Genomic DNA, 16830 nt, shown 5'->3' with positions numbered 1-16830 from the left:
ACATCTTGATATTAAATACCCAGGTGAAATATGTTAGATCGATAGAATAACTATCAATAAGATAATAAGATTTTCAAACAATTTAAATTATAAGCAATTATAGCTATTTTATCTCTATCAAATAATTTTTGGTTTATACATATTTGTATAGATAATTTGCGCTGTAACTTTAATTATTTACCTACAAATCATTGATAAAGTTGTTGAAGTTTTCGAAATGAGTAAGAAAATTCTAAGAACGAACATTATGAAGAATATTATGATGCAGTCCGGTATGAGGAGTAAAATTACATATAAGTGTCATTTTACCGAATCTAAAATAATGTCTTGGAAAATTGCTTCATATAGAACTATTTCGTAAGTTTTGTTTTAAATTACATTTCAATCATGTTTCGTATCTAAAGTAGCTATAATAAAAAATAGAGAAAATTGCCATCAATATTCCCCACTTTCTTTTTTTAAACTGAAGTCTCGTTGCTTTTTTTTTAAAATTATATAGTAGATGGACTTATAAGATAAAAAATAGTCATAAAAGATTCCAACTTCAATATCCTGTGATCAAACTTTGATCTTATCGCTATTTATAATTAAACTTAAATCTCCGCGTTATTTTTATAATATACCTATGAATTATGCACATAATTATATCTGAATCAGCCCACGAAGGTAAAAGTAGACATTTTAAATTTTCACTTTCTCACTAAGTAAAGTTTTAATGTTTTTTTTCCTTAGCTGCATTAAAGATGAACATATATATATATTTATATTTAATGTATAAGTTGGAAGAAAAAACCCATTTCTTCACATTCCACATAATTTTTTAAATCTATATTAAAGATGAACAGAATTGCATCGGAATGAAACCAGAAAAGTAGAGTAATCGACATAAAAATTCTCCTCATGCAAAAATCTTGGTCAAAGTTAAGTATTATTGCTTTATCTGGTAAAGTTTATTATAGATCAGTAGCCAGGTAAATCACCCCAAATAGGGTAATAATGGAATTTTTGAGAGTAAAAAGTATACATTTTTAACTTCCCGTAGGGTAAGTTATAGTAATCGCAAAAAAATCGAAAATGAAAATTTTTATATATCTTTGCGTTTCAAAGTTTTCTGAATATTTTGGCATACCTTAGAAAAATTGGTGTGTGTGTGCGGATACAAATTTTCGTCGACGATTTCGGGAACACTGATCAACCGATTTGAATAATTCAAAAAACATTCGATTCGTATTGATAAGGAGACGTGCTGATTAGTTTTTGGCAAAGGCAGGCCTAGCCGTTCCGAAGATACGGGGCAAAAAGTGCCAGAAACGGTAAGACAGTTTTTAAGAGAACGGAGCGTCCGATTTTAATAATTCAAAAAACATTTTACTTGTATTGACAAGATGAAAAACCGATTAAATTTTTGGGAAGGCAGATCCAGCGGTTATGGACTCTCAATGAAAATAATTTAAAAAAATGTTATTTGGCGGTCAAAAAATGTTTATTGGACATATGTACATCAAATTCTCAGATATTTTATAGAGATATTTTATAGATGTGTACACATTTTGTGTAAATTTTTCTGGCTTTCGTACCAAGATTTTTAATTGCGGTGCGGGAAGTTCTAGCAATTTGCCTTAAGGCGCCATGCCATGCACCCCACTAGTTAATTGATATTTACTGTATTTGCTACGGGGGTAATCTCTCTTCGTCAATGAGGTAATATCAACATAGACAAAAATATTTTGAGGTAATGATTAAAGAAGTTCCCGACCGCTGTTATAGATGAACAGATGCATATTGGAAGACAACTAATAAGGTCAGAAGATCAAGTAGAAAAGGTGGTATCTACAACAATAGTCCCCACTCACTCACAACCCAGTCAAAATCGTGCAACAACCCATTGCTATACTTTTAGATTATATAATAGAAAATGTGCATCGAAACCAAACCAAACCAATGGCGTCAAAACCTTTCAGATGGCCAAACGCCAAAACATTGCCTTTTCCATTTTCTGGTTACAATTCGTCCCTGTGGTGGTTTCGGTGTGTCCGGGCTTTGCTTTGCTTTAATAACAATATTCATGTGCGAAATCATTGTTCCATTCCAGCAAACAACAAATCCGACTCGTCTCCAGCGGTGAACGCATCCTCGCCGCCGGTCAGTGTGTCCAACAGCGGCGAAGAGAGCGCGTCTAGTGTAGTCATAATACACCAGCAATCACAGCAATCACAGCAATCACAGCAGCAGCAGCAGCAACAGACCAGGAGCGCCGGATGCCATTTGGCGAACAAGAACAGGAATTTGCAATTCGTACCTCCTGCCTTCCCGGCACCAGATGTGTCAGCCGGTAATAGGTTGATTAAGCCTTCAGAATATTTGAGGAGCTTGAGTGGACGGAATAGTACTGACTCGGAAGACTACATGATTATCAAGGTAAGGGAAGGATTAACTTTTATATTTTAATATACTTTTTTTTATTATTCAAACTGGTTTTAATTTAATCAACTATTGAAGCAAGGAAAGTGTTTATAAATTTGTTTGGTTTAATATGAAGTTGACTCTCAATATTCTATCGTTAAATCCGTTTTTTTTGTTTTAAATGTAGTGCCTTACTTAAATATTCTTTTTTGTGAAATGTGAATTAAGTTGACTCTACATGATTTTCAAGGTAAGAAAAGAACTCTAAAAAATCAACACGACATTTTCTACTACTTAATCAATTTAAATTTCATTAATTAACAATATAAGAAACTTTCAAGTATCAATTTACTATTTTTATCGTTAAATACGAAGGTGGCATTTAAATCGTGCACCTGAACGTAAACGTGAAGTAGAAATTTTGTGTGAAATTTAGTTTTTTTGTTTTCAATTTGGAAATCTTCATTTTATTTATTAATAAAATATTACTAGACGTTAATTAAACAGTGTCATGCTAAGAAAATAGTAAGTTTCTTTGGAGAAAGTGTTCAAGTCTTTCAATTGATAACATACGCTTATACTGTTTTAAATTCGCATATAATACATAACATAATTGTCGAAATCATTAAATAGAAGTGTATTAAAATTAGCAAAAAAACAACATTTATTAACAACATAAAAATATATTAAATTAAATTAAATTAAATTGCATAAAAAGTATCTTATCGAATATCTTTTAAAGTTTAACTCATTGCTCAATTGCCATAATGTTTTTTATGAAATTTGATCTGAATATGGTTAGTTGTTTTGAAGACAGTGTAAATTTTTCGAAAGGTTGATAATTTCAAATTTTTATTTTTTGAAAGTATATAGTTTGCTCACGCATTTTGATTAGTTAAAATTTATTTCAACTATCAAATAATAATTGAACATATGCAGTTCATATATCAAGGTATTCACTATGCATGTTTTATTTTATTTAACAGCAAATAAATGAATTAAAGAAAATGTTATACTTCATTTATGCATGATTCTATTTAAAGTTGTAATTACTTAAATATCTAATTCTTTCTTTTTATTTAGTTGCAAATTGAAACAATTAAAAGATTCAGCATGCGATAACTGTTAACACGCTAATTAGTGTATAATTTTATTGTTTTTTTAAATGCGTTTAAATTTTATTTTCTCTGTTTGAGTCCATTAATACCCAGATTGTAAAATCGATTAATACCTTTCGAATTAATTAATTAATATCATTTACGGTCGTATATATTTCAATTAAGAATTTTAAACGCATCCATTTTGCTATAATTATCGTATTAAAAAAAACTCCGTGAGATATTTAAACGCTTGACCTGGTTCATGAAGCATACAATTCTGAAAAGTGAACTCATTACGAACGCATTAGAAAGTTAGGTAAAAATTTTTAAGAACAATTCCAAACTCTCATAATTTTTATAAATGAATTTTTATACTAATATTATAATTGAATCATTAGTTGGTCAATTTCGTGCACCGATCGACCGAGCCATTTCTTTATAGTTAGCAGAAACGTGTACAAATTTTTGTTCGCGTTTGGTCCCACAAATTTGGAATCGCGTTTTTTGTAAAGATCGGTCAGATCTTTTCTCAGATTCTTCCAGATCAGTTGCAAATTATATTGATTTCATTTTACTAAATAATCTAAATTATATTAAATAAAAAATGTAATTATTAGTATATATTATTTTATAAAATTCTAATTCGAATTTAGTTGGATGATCGTGCCCCGGACGCGGCGCCTCCGCCGTTGCCGCCTCCGTTGCCCTCAGGAGAGACTGCCCTGCCGTATCTCATTCAAACAAATACTCAGCTCGACACAAACACCAGAAAACAACAACAACCCCTATCAGCAATTTCCATTCAGGTGAGGATAAAGCACACATATAAGTCATGGTTAAACACTGGATTTACATTCCTACTTCAACACATAAAAAGTTAGTCACGGGGCACACTCCCTGTTTCTCTACAATGTAACTAAGGTAGTCAAAGCTAATTGATTCGTAAATTAAATCATATCATTTCTTTTTAGGATTTACATAGTGTTCAACTAAGAAGAACAGATAAAATGTTGGGGAAAACATTCTCTGCACCAGCCCGTAGTGCATCAATGCAAAGTTTGTCGACCATCGGTCTCGAACCATTTTCTGATCAAAAAACGGATTTAATTGCCGAACTTAAAATGTCTAAAGATATCACAGGTAAACAATTCAATATACAAAATTAAAAAAATCATATATTTATAATACTGGGATGAGTTTTCATTTGTAACTTCAATAAATAAACACATATGGCATCTATGCTAATAAAATAATACTTTTTTAGGAATCAAAAAAATGAAAGTCGAGCGGGCAAAAATGGAAAATTTACATGACAAGGAATTCTATTCGGAATTTACCAAACAATTTACTGCTAATAATTTTGTTGAGAAGGTAAGAAGCAAATTAGTAATACTTTAATTCATTTCATTCGTGAACATGTAAATGACATAATGATCTACCATGTAGATATATTTATTATTTTAATAATAAAAGTAATAGTTTGAAGCTGATTATTAATAATATAACAATTTGCTTAATGTATGAAATTTTAAATTACACAAACTTAACGCAAAATTATATAAAATTAAGCTTTCAAAGTATGTTTAGTACGATATCAAATATGACAAGCATTTCAGTTGTTTCAAAATCTATATGATTGTAGAAAACATTTTGGTATCAGATAGAAATTAAAAGATTTTATATTCAGATTTAGATTAGAACTTTTTACATATTATCGTAGATAACATTTTACATAATTTGTGTACTCAGTGGTTTTTACTCTTGGGTTTTATAGCTTTGTTGATTAGAACAAAAATATATAATATATAATAAAAGAAATATACAGCCCGATTCCATAATTGCAAATAAAAGAAAAGAATTTTAACAATTTTCAAAATAAAACCCAGCCCCATATGTGTGCCTCAAATTTGGCTACAACTATGGATCAGTTTATGATACATTTCGGCATTTAAATTTAAATTAAAGGATTTTTTTTATCATTTTTAGATCCCTGAGCGCGATCCTGCAGGAAACACAATTCCGGAATGGAAGCGACAAATGCTGGCGAAAAAAGCAGCAGAACGCGCCAGGAAAGAATTAGAACAGCAATTAATCCGCGAAGCTGAGCAGAAGAGACAAATGTCAATTCCTGCTTGGAAGAGACAACTATTGGCTAAAAAGGAAGAAAATGAAAATAAATTGAAGTAAGTTAAAAGTCTGATGATGAAATTATACAGCGAGTAAGCTATTGAATAGTTTGCAGTGAATACATTGTTAAGGGTAGAGAGAGACTTAAGGGTCCTCGGACAACATCACCACCATTATCTCAGACGAGTAAAGCATGGCATTTTTTAATGATACTATTATATAGTAGAATGCAAAAGATGTGTAACCAGCCATCACCTTACAACATATCTCTAGGCTTTCGATTGTTGTTTGTTTGATATGTGTTATGTGTTGTGATGTTCTTGGCTTGGTTTGCACAGTATAGTTAATTACTAAATTTTAATTTCCCAACATTATGATTTGATCAGAATCTAGTATAAATGTGTTTTTTAGACAAACTTTGTACACTCCGCGAGTTTCCGATGACCCTGAATGGCATCGTGGCGATTTGACCAGGAAGAAGCGCGCAATGAGCATCGATGACATAGCGATGTCTTCAGCCGTTTTACTGGCTGCAGAAACTGCTGCTGCAGCAAATAAGGAAAACGACGCAAATAAAGCCAGGAAGGAGGATAATGCTAACAACACCAACGGCAAGGGCCGTACTTCACCATCGCCCTCGGACAAAAGTGACGATACAGCCCAAATTATACCATGGAGGGCCCAATTGAGGAAAACCAACAGCAGACTGAGTTTGATAGATTAAATACCTTTTAATGGTTTTATTTGTATATCCAGTTTCGTTAAATATTTTTATTGTTCCATTTTTATTTATATTTGCGTAATTTTTTGTATCTAGGTATTGTATTAGTTATTTTATAAATTCAAAAATATCTAGTTATCTTATTTCTGGCTACTTTTATCATACAGTTTTTGCATCTGTTTTCAAATAATATTTTTGAAATACAAGTCAAATTTCATTTAGTCTATACTACAAATAATAGGAAACTAATCATAAATTTATTATAGCTTTATGTGATTTTGTAAGTTATGCATTAGGGCTGTGTTGAGATCAATGACACATGTAATATTAGAATTTTATTTTATTTTTCTTACGCATATAGTTTTAAACTAAAAAACATTTGGTAATTTATTAACTTATCACACTTTTACATGAACTGTATATGGTCATGGTTTTACTTATTTAAAAAAAATGTTTGTCGTGAAATTTATTTTCGTTGCTTGCTGAAGGTTTTTGCATTGAAAAGACATTGTAATATATATATATATATATATATATATATATATATTTATTCTTGCAATACATTGCTCTTATAGTTTTTATTTCTTATAGTCTTAAAGTTTTTCTGGAATAAATAGATCAATGTAGTTATAATCCGTTTAATCATAGTATTCTTGTTTTTACTTCAAAATGTTGCCTTTCGAAACTCGTATTAATTTAATATATTGATCAGGAAAAAATATTGTGCAATATTTTAGACAATCATTGACTATTTCTAGCTTAAATAAATAGTTTATATAAGATATACCTTTAATTATATATCATGTAAATAAAAATGATTTTTTTTTTATCGAGGCCGGAATATATGTGCATTCGTACATATAATTTATTATGGTTTAAAACTGTATATTCAAGGTTTATTAAAAAATAGCTTTTATATGTATTTATCAGTATATAAATAGAATAAATCAAAGTTGTGTTATTTTAATTCTTACCTAAATGTATATTTTTACATAATTTTTCAATTTTATCAAACTTGTAATATTGAAATAAACATAATATACTATGTATTAATGTGTTTCAATTAATTAAATTCAATTATTAAATATATATGTTTGACAGCAGGACGTTTGACGTTTGAGGGTCGGTGGCGCCATCTAACACAGAACCCTATGAACCCGGTAGTGACTACGTAGTTCCTCACAAGTTGGGAACAATTTTGCATAGAGGCGCTGCATGCAATCACCTTAGAATCATAGGAATCTTATTGGATTCCCATCGGATTGCTATATCGGTCCCGGCTTAGGAAAATATCAATATATACATTTATATATCGCTTTATACGCCACTAGATATATAATTATGGTCCCGGTTTTGAAGGAATATCAATATATACATTTATATATCGCTTTATACGCCATTAGACATATAATTATGGTCCCGGTTTTGAAGGAATATCAATTTATACATTTATATATCGCTTTATACGCCGTTAGATATATAATTATGGTCCCGGTTTTGAAGGAATATCAATATATACATTTATATATCGCTTTATACGCCATTAGATATATAATTATGGTCCCGGTTTTGAAGGAATATCAATATATACATTTATATATCGCTTTATACGCCATTAGATATATAATTATGGTCCCGGTTTTGAAGGAATATCAATATATACATTTATATATCGCTTTATACGCCATTAGATATATAATTATGGTCCCGGTTTTGAAGGAATATCAATATATACATTTATATATCGCTTTATACGCCATTAGATATATAATTATGGTCCCGGTTTTGAAGGAATATCAATATATACATTTATATATCGCTTTATACGCCATTAGATATATAATTATGGTCCCGGTTTTGAAGGAATATCAATATATACATTTATATATCGCTTTATACGCCATTAGATATATAATTATGGTCCCGGTTTTGAAGGAATATCAATATATACATTTATATATCGCTTTATACGCCATTAGATATATAATTATGGTCCCGGTTTTGAAGAAATATCAATATATACATTTATATATCGCTTTATACGCCATTAGATATATAATTATGGTCCCGGTTTTGAAGGAATATCAATATATACATTTATATATCGCTTTATACGCCATTAGACAGTAGGACGTTTGACGGTCGGTGGCGCCATCTAACACAGAACCATATGAACCCGGTAGTCACTACGTAGTTCCTAACGAATTGGGAACATTTTTGCATAGAGGCGCTGCATGCAATCGTCTTAGAAACATAGGAATCTTATTGGATTCCTCCTTACGCAAGAACTGTCAACGTTAGTTCCTCACGAATTGGGAACGATTTAGCATAGAGGCGCTGCAAGCACTCGCCTTAAGAGCTTGGGAATCTTATTGGATTTCCATTGAATTTCTTTAAAGGCATTTATATATAATTATGAAGGAATATCAATATATACATTTATATATCGCTTTATACGCTATTAGATATATAATTATGGTGTCGGTTTTGAAGGAATATCAATATATACATTTATATTTCGCTTTATACGCCATTAGATATCCCAGTTTTGAAGGAATATCAATATATACATGTATATATCGCTTTATACGCCATTAGATATATAATTATGGTCTCGGTTTTGAAGGAATATCAATATATATATGTATATATCGCTTTATACGCCATTAGATATATAATTACGGTCTCGGTTTTGAAGGAATATCAATATATACATGTATATATCGCTTTATACGCCATTAGATATATAATTATAGTCCCGGTTTTGAAGGAATATCAATATATACATATATATATATATATATATATATATATATATATATATATATCGCTTTATACGCCATTAGATATATAATTATGGTCCCTGTTTTGAAGGAATATCAATATATATATATATATATGTATATATATTTATGTATATATATATATCGCTTTATACGCTATTAAATTTATATTTAAGGTCCCGGTTTTGAAGAATTATCAATATATACATGTATATATGTTATAAATGCAATATATACATGTATATAAATATATATTCATTTATAATTTATAAATAAGACTTACCTTGCGGCTGAATGTACCTGCACAATTCTTGCAATTACACACTAACAATAAATTTTATTAAATTTAAATACATAAAACGTGCAAAATTAATTATGTTTTTAAACAACATATTTTAGTATAATACAATTAATAACTATTCAATAGTATGAGTTTAATAAATTTTTCTGAACTAATCGGAATTCGAATATTTAATAAAATAAAATATATTTACTGCAACTCATAATGCAAAGTGCCTTTATCAACTTATTACATAATTTAACAAGTGTGAAAATATTACCTTTTACAAGCTCAGCAATGAAGGCAAACTTTCTTTATTTACAATAAAATAAATGTAACCTATAATTGTTATTATATATATATATATATATATATATATATATGTGTGTGTGTGTGTGTGTGTGTGTGAATATAATAAAAATATTAGGATGCTTACATTCCATTGATCATTTATTAAATATTTAAGTTGATCATAGTACAATTTATTATAATTATATATATAATAGTTTGAGTATAATTACTATCCATAAATTTTATGAATTAAATTATAAAGCAAATTTAATAAATATTTTTTACAGTTTTATAATGGGCTTTCAATAAGTGCTCTTCAATATCTGATTTAACAAAACATGTCATTTAAATCTTACTAGGATAAATATGACTAGAAACAATGAAAAAAATGTTTATTTATTATCGAATATTCATTTGATCTGATTAATAAACATAATAATAATTAACCTAATTTTACATTATTTATTTATCACAATAAAAACAAAATTATATTCATTTTTCCTTTGAATAATTTTTATATAAGAATATAACTGCACGAATGTATATTCTTTAAGCGGCAAAAACTAAATATTTCGTTAAAATAATTAATTAATTGATTAATAATTTATTGAAAGCAAGTAAAAACAAAATTCAAAAAATACTTTTATCATACTAATAAACCTTTGAAAAAATGCTGTCATCTTGAATGATTTTTTTGAAAATAAAATAATTAAAATTTAAATAAGTATGGCCATCAATGCATTTTATTTTACTTATTTATCCATTGATGATAGCAAATTCAAATTTAATATAGTTAACCTTGAACATAATAAAAATATTAGTATATAAATGGCATCACTAGAAATAACTTAAAGTAAATATATTACGTTTGGCTTCTGTTTTAAAAATCAATCCTGTTAAAAATTAAATGTCTAAGTATTGCATCTATTTTAATAGTAATACGTATTATAAGTACAAATATTGTTAATAAAACTAATTAAAAACATATTTGGCATGTAATCAACGACGGTAACTACTACTTACTGATTTGGTGTTAACTTTATATACACATCACAATAAAAATTTGTTCCAAAAATGAGGTTTAAAACTTTATAATATTTAAATAATCTTATCTAATATATATTTAATTATTACGAAAACTTTTCCATAGTCGACAATCACATATATAAAAATGACACAATATATTAGGCTTAATTCTAAAATTTAGAAAGGCAAAATATTTCAAATAACTAATATATGATTAATATTGTCTTGTAGAACCATTTTAATATTATTTAGTATTTTAATATATTAATATCGCTTAAATAAATAATTGTGTAATGATGAATAACAAAAAAATGCAGTTTTCAACATACGCCTGCCTCAATATGTAAATATCTAAATAAATTTTAACGCTTAAAATAAATTCATAATAAAATATAATATTTCATTTAAAAAAATATAAAAACAGATTGGTATAAGTATAATATTTTGATAATATACCGAATTATACTAATAAAAATCTAAAACAATTTCGACAAAAAAATGATTAAGTACTCATCGATCAATTAACTAGCTCTGAATTTAATGGGCATATATATAATATATATATATATATACATATGCTGTTTTAATTTAAAATATATAATATATATTATATATATAATATATATATATATCTGAATTTTGATAAATTACCATTAATAATATAAATAATTTAAATTTATTTCCTTGGATACACTTGTCTGTTCGTATATAAATCTACTTATTATTTCGGATATAAATATATAACATGCTGTTTCTGGCCTATAATATGATACTTATAGAATTAGAAAATAATTATTTAAGCTACCTGAGTCTTAATGTCATGTTATAACAAAGGGCGTGGTCCCTGGTATCGCCCCAGCCCCCGTTGCCTTTTCTCAGTTTCTGCTTCTTCAGAGGGCTCGCCATCACAAGACTCAACTTCGATGGAAATAGATATTTTTCAGATGTTTTCAACACCTGCTGCACTTTAGAGATCATTGCGGCCGATTCGCAGTTCTTCTTTTTATGATGAACGCCACTGAAATAAATGTAATGGCAAAATATAAACCGTGTTCTACACTAATCGAATTTAAGATTTGTATCTCACCATTCTCCAATATGGAAAACTCTAGGCCCTCTAAGAACTATAGCATGTAGTTTGTTCCTTAAACAAACATGAGAGACATGCTGCAAGGACCAGTCCCAATTGTAATCATCGTATGTGCAGAAGTGAGGAGAACACATCCTAATTCCTTCCCAGATGGTTCGATTGAACACCATGCCCATATTGTGTTTACTACTAATCCAAGGTGTTATTTCAGCCTATAATAATTGATAAAGAACATCTATTAGAAGTCATGCAAATTTAGAGAAAATTGTCATTGCTAAAACCAAAACCGGAACTAGAAAAATACTATTAGAAGGATACACTTATGAAGGTGTTATGTACATCCTGATAATGTTCTGATTGTTATACATTCCTTTTCAAAGCAAGCAAATTGTGACAAATAGATAAATACATGAAAATATGCATTAAGTATACATCTAAATAAAGGTAATTAGTGCTATAATGATGGAGAACTGATACACCAAGTGAATGATTTAGAACCTTCTATTTTTTATCATCTAATTTTATATTTACCCACTAATTCTAAGTGATATTTAGCCTTAAGGCAAGTTGCATACACTTTTTTCAAATTTGGTCTCATTCAAGAAAAGTCTAAAAAATATAAAATCAACAAATCGGATTTTCTTGCAAAAACAAACGTTCCTTCGGCAAGTTAAAAATCTAAGTTTGTTAAATAGGCCATATTATATTACTCATAATTATTTATTATATAAATTTTCGTGAAATTGATCCTAGAAATATGATTTTCTAATACATGCTTGCTTTCTAAATCACGATAAAAAGCAATGTGTTCCATGCGTTTACAGTGATTCCTAATTCCATATATATATATATATATATATATATATATATATATATATATATATATATATATATTTTCTAGAGTTTCGAACAAGAATCCAAAAATAATACAAAATAAAAAACAAGAAAAGTTTTTAAAAAAACAATTTCTTTATTTAATTATTTGTTTATTGTCGACGTTTCGGAACTAGGTACGTTCCATCTTCAGGACATCTGTCAAGAGACATGATCTTGATGAGATTTTAGCAAACAATATGTTTAGGAAAAGAAAATAGATTTTTCTTAAATAATGAATTAAATTGTAAAAAATATAATAATGTACAGAAATATGATAATATGTTCAAAATAAAAATGATAAAAATAAATGAGTGGATTATCAGAACAGGATATTAAACATAATAGAAAAATTTTTTGAAAGTTATGGAAATTTTTTTAAGAAAAGGTTGATGACAAAGTTGAATTAATTACCTGTATGTTTGAATATTTGTTAGCACTTTTTCACTAAACAAGCTTTTTTAACAAAAATGATTTTGTGAGTTAATTTTCCGCCGAATAATTAGATTTTGTAAATCAAAATTACTAAAAAATTTGTCTTTTTTAAAATTATTATTTGAAAACACAAATAATATTGTTCTCTGGATGTTGTTCGATTGGCTTTCGAAAATTAACTAAATGAAACTGGTGTGTCCTTTGTAACACGTGTAAACACTTGAACGAGAGATGTGAGATTGTATGTGTGTGTTTTTTTATATGTCAGGGTGTGAATACTTAAATTGTTGATCTTAAAAGGAAGTCGATATTAATTGTTTGTCAAAAAGTGTAAAAAATTTAAATATGAATCATGTAATAATCATATTTAAATTTTTTACACTTTTTGACAAACAATTAATATCGACTTCCTTTTAAGATCAACAATTTAAGTATTCACACCCTGACATATAAAAACACACACATACAATCTCACATCTCTCGTTCAAGTGTTTACACGTGTTACAAAGGACACACCAGTTTCATTTAGTTAATTTTCGAAAGCCAATCGAACAACATCCAGAGAACAATATTATTTGTGTTTTCAAATAATAATTTTAAAAAAGACAAATTTTTTAGTAATTTTGATTTACAAAATCTAATTATTCGGCGGAAAATTAACTCACAAAATCATTTTTGTTAAAAAAGCTTGTTTAGTGAAAAAGTGCTAACAAATATTCAAACATACAGGTAATTAATTCAACTTTGTCATCAACCTTTTCTTAAAAAAATTTCCATAACTTTCAAAAAATTTTTCTATTATGTTTAATATCCTGTTCTGATAATCCACTCATTTATTTTTATCATTTTTATTTTGAACATATTATCATATTTCTGTACATTATTATATTTTTTACAATTTAATTCATTATTTAAGAAAAATCTATTTTCTTTTCCTAAACATATTGTTTGCTAAAATCTCATCAAGATCATGTCTCTTGACAGATGTCCTGAAGATGGAACGTACCTAGTTCCGAAACGTCGACAATAAACAAATAATTAAATAAAGAAATTGTTTTTTTTAAAACTTTTCTTGTTTTTTATTTTGTATTATTTTTGGATTCTTGTTCGAAACTCTAGAAAATATACACAAATCCAAGACTCTACCATTCCATATATATATATATATATATATATATATATCAGCCATAGACACTATCACTTTACCAGCGTAAAACACTTCCGTAACGAGGGTCCCAGCCCAGGTTTACCTACTAATATATTATATATTTTGTTTCGGTTGAGATTAGCTCAGTGGGTAGCAGCTCAGCTCTTGAATTCGACAAAAAAAACCTGTGTCGGGTTCAAGTCCCGATCAGGGCAAAAAAAAAAACAAAAATTTCTATTGTAAAATTTGCCTTGATCGGGAACCCACTAATATATATATTTGTGGCAAGGCCTTCTAGAAATCTAGGGGGCCTTGCTTTCAGCATCAATAAAGTATATCCGTTCACAGATGGCGCCAGGAATTTAGTAAACAACATTATAATTATCATCTTTGTACAGTTTATACTTATTTTTCTGTGAGTTTATAATAGTATTGACATCGTGCCGATAGATATGACTTTTAGCAATTATTCGAACCAATAACATACTGGCGCCATCCATATTTAGATAATATTACTACTTTTAACAATCATTCGAACCAATAATTTATCAAATTTCATCTGTGATAATCTTCAGTGATTAAACAATAATCTTGAATAATAGTTATTTTTTAATTAAAGAATGAAACAGTGTTTGCTCAAAACTTTTTAACAGATACTCAAACCTATTCACTAGTACATTTAAAATATTATATTCTATGAAATACCTTTTACAATGGTTGAAGAGGAGGCACAGGATGAACTATAATATATCTGGAAGGCTTCGCTCACTGGAAGGAATTTGATGAATCATCATTCCAATTGTGCTATTAAATCATAACAGTGAAGTCTATGGATGCATTTTCATCACTTTCAACTGGAATATAAAATAAATTGCATTAAATTTTGTATCATATATTAAGTATTCATATGGTTTGTTCAATTGAATAATTCTAGCATTATTTGCAATAATCGTTTATTTAAATCTTCAATAATATATAATAATGTATCTGCCTAATTTACTTTGTCTTCAACTGTTAGGTGTGATAAGTTGTATTTATGTTAATAAATAATGATTTTTTTTAACTATATTCATTAAGTAAGGTACTCAATTTGAATTGAGCAATTATCTTTATAATGCATTTTTTTTTATTGGGCTTTTTCACAATTTGCCAGAAGCTGTTCAAACGAACCTTATTCAAACTCATTTCAGAATATATTTGCATTCTATGAGATACCTGTTATTGTTACTGAGAACACAAAGGCAGCAATGAATTTAGAATGCATCACCCGCTACGAGGCATTTAATGAGCAACTGCTCCTCAAACACAGTCTTAGTAGAGTTTTAATAGTATTGTCAGATAAAATCAACTGCATTAAGTTCAGCACTTCATATCTATAGCAAAGTATGAGTTGGTACCATTGAATTTTATTAAGGATAATTACAGTATTAACATTTTTTATATCTTATATATAAAAATGGATCTCTCTTTCAAATGATTTTGTAAAACTCGAAAACGGATAGACCGATTTGGCCAGTCTTAGTCTTGAAAAATTCGTGCCAATCCAGAGAAGGTACAAAAGGTGAGAAATTATTTCAAATCCGCGTAGAAACTTTACATTTTTAATTTGAAAATTTTTCCCACACAATATTATTCAAATGACAGATGATTACTACTCATATGTCAAATGGTTTTGGCTAGTTGAAACAGGTTATATTCAGTGTTAGATAGTGTTCTTATTCTTTTAATTTTAAAATTTAATTATTATTGAAAATATATATGTTTTTAAATGTTAATAAGAATGCTTATTTTGATTTCATATTAAGTTTTTAATTAATTCTTAAGTGACCATTGGTTTGCTCAGTGCGTTTTGTATTTCAAAAGCTGTGCTGTAAAAGTATTTATTGGTTTAATGTGAATAATGTGTCACCAAAACATTTTCTGAATTATATTATTATTATATATTATTGCATTTAGGTTATTCAAATTGAGATCCAAAATTTGGAATTCATCGAAGGGAACACCAAAGCAGTGCTGTCAATTTCATTACCCCATAGGCCCGTGAGGCCCGAGGGGCGGCAAATTTTTCAGAATGTCAAAAAAAAATTAAACCCGATAAAATGTCTCGATAATTTATTTCAAGGATTAATCTTGATTTTTTTTATAAATTTACAGATCGTTTTATATAAAATAGAATGTAAGTCGTAACGGGCGAGTGTAATCATTAACTATTAAAAATAACACAGACATCGTATAACAATAACATGTCTCTTGATGGCTATCCAGAAAGACTTTTTAAGTGTTTATTCATGATCTCAAATGCCGTTCAAGTTTAATTTATTACCGCAACGATTAATGATTCATCTGCTCTTATATCTAAACTAAACATATCCCAATAAAGAACCATTGTAATCGATTTTTATCGCCTAAAACAACAACTTTCAGTGCTCGGATTCGCCCGCTATGCGTGAACTGTGTTTGTCCGTGTAAATGAAACTGGTGTGTCCTTTGTAACACGTGTAAACACTTGAACGAGAGATGTGAGATTGTATGTGTGTGTTTTTTTATATGTCAG

General features: G+C 28.4%; 3 protein-coding genes across 4 annotated transcripts in view; 1 reads left to right on the top strand and 2 right to left on the bottom strand.

Annotated features, from left to right (window-relative positions):
* The window catches only part of LOC113370375, a 42206-nt gene extending 35852 nt beyond the window's left edge, over positions 1-6354 (top strand). Inside the window, exons 12-17 of the mRNA XM_026611040.1 lie at positions 2093-2418; positions 4157-4309; positions 4475-4643; positions 4768-4874; positions 5490-5686; positions 6042-6354. Of these exons, the coding sequence (XP_026466825.1) occupies positions 2093-2418; positions 4157-4309; positions 4475-4643; positions 4768-4874; positions 5490-5686; positions 6042-6354 (1265 nt within the window). The remainder of the gene's footprint in view (positions 1-2092; positions 2419-4156; positions 4310-4474; positions 4644-4767; positions 4875-5489; positions 5687-6041) is intronic.
* Positions 1-9581, bottom strand: part of LOC113370376 (lipase member H-A-like) — a 66594-nt gene extending 57013 nt beyond the window's left edge. The window contains exon 1 of the mRNA XM_026611041.1: positions 9418-9581. The gene's annotated coding sequence lies outside the window, so the exon portion shown is untranslated. The remainder of the gene's footprint in view (positions 1-9417) is intronic.
* Positions 9582-11373: 1792 nt separating this feature from the next.
* The window catches only part of LOC113371549 (alpha-1,6-mannosyl-glycoprotein 2-beta-N-acetylglucosaminyltransferase), a 30261-nt gene continuing 24804 nt past the window's right edge, over positions 11374-16830 (bottom strand). For both annotated transcript variants that reach the window (XM_026612177.1, XM_026612178.1), the window contains 2 exons: positions 11819-12033; positions 11374-11749 (listed from right to left, as the gene is read on the bottom strand). In XM_026612177.1, the coding sequence (XP_026467962.1) occupies positions 11533-11749; positions 11819-12033 (432 nt within the window). In that variant the 3' untranslated portion in view covers positions 11374-11532. The remainder of the gene's footprint in view (positions 11750-11818; positions 12034-16830) is intronic.

This window comes from Ctenocephalides felis, unplaced genomic scaffold (assembly GCF_003426905.1).
Source record: "Ctenocephalides felis isolate EL2017-DRISC unplaced genomic scaffold, ASM342690v1 CF-g0.4_SCAFFOLD_01492, whole genome shotgun sequence".
Classification (NCBI taxonomy): Eukaryota; Metazoa; Arthropoda; class Insecta; order Siphonaptera; family Pulicidae; genus Ctenocephalides; species Ctenocephalides felis.
This window is presented reverse-complemented; position numbering and strand designations above follow the sequence as displayed.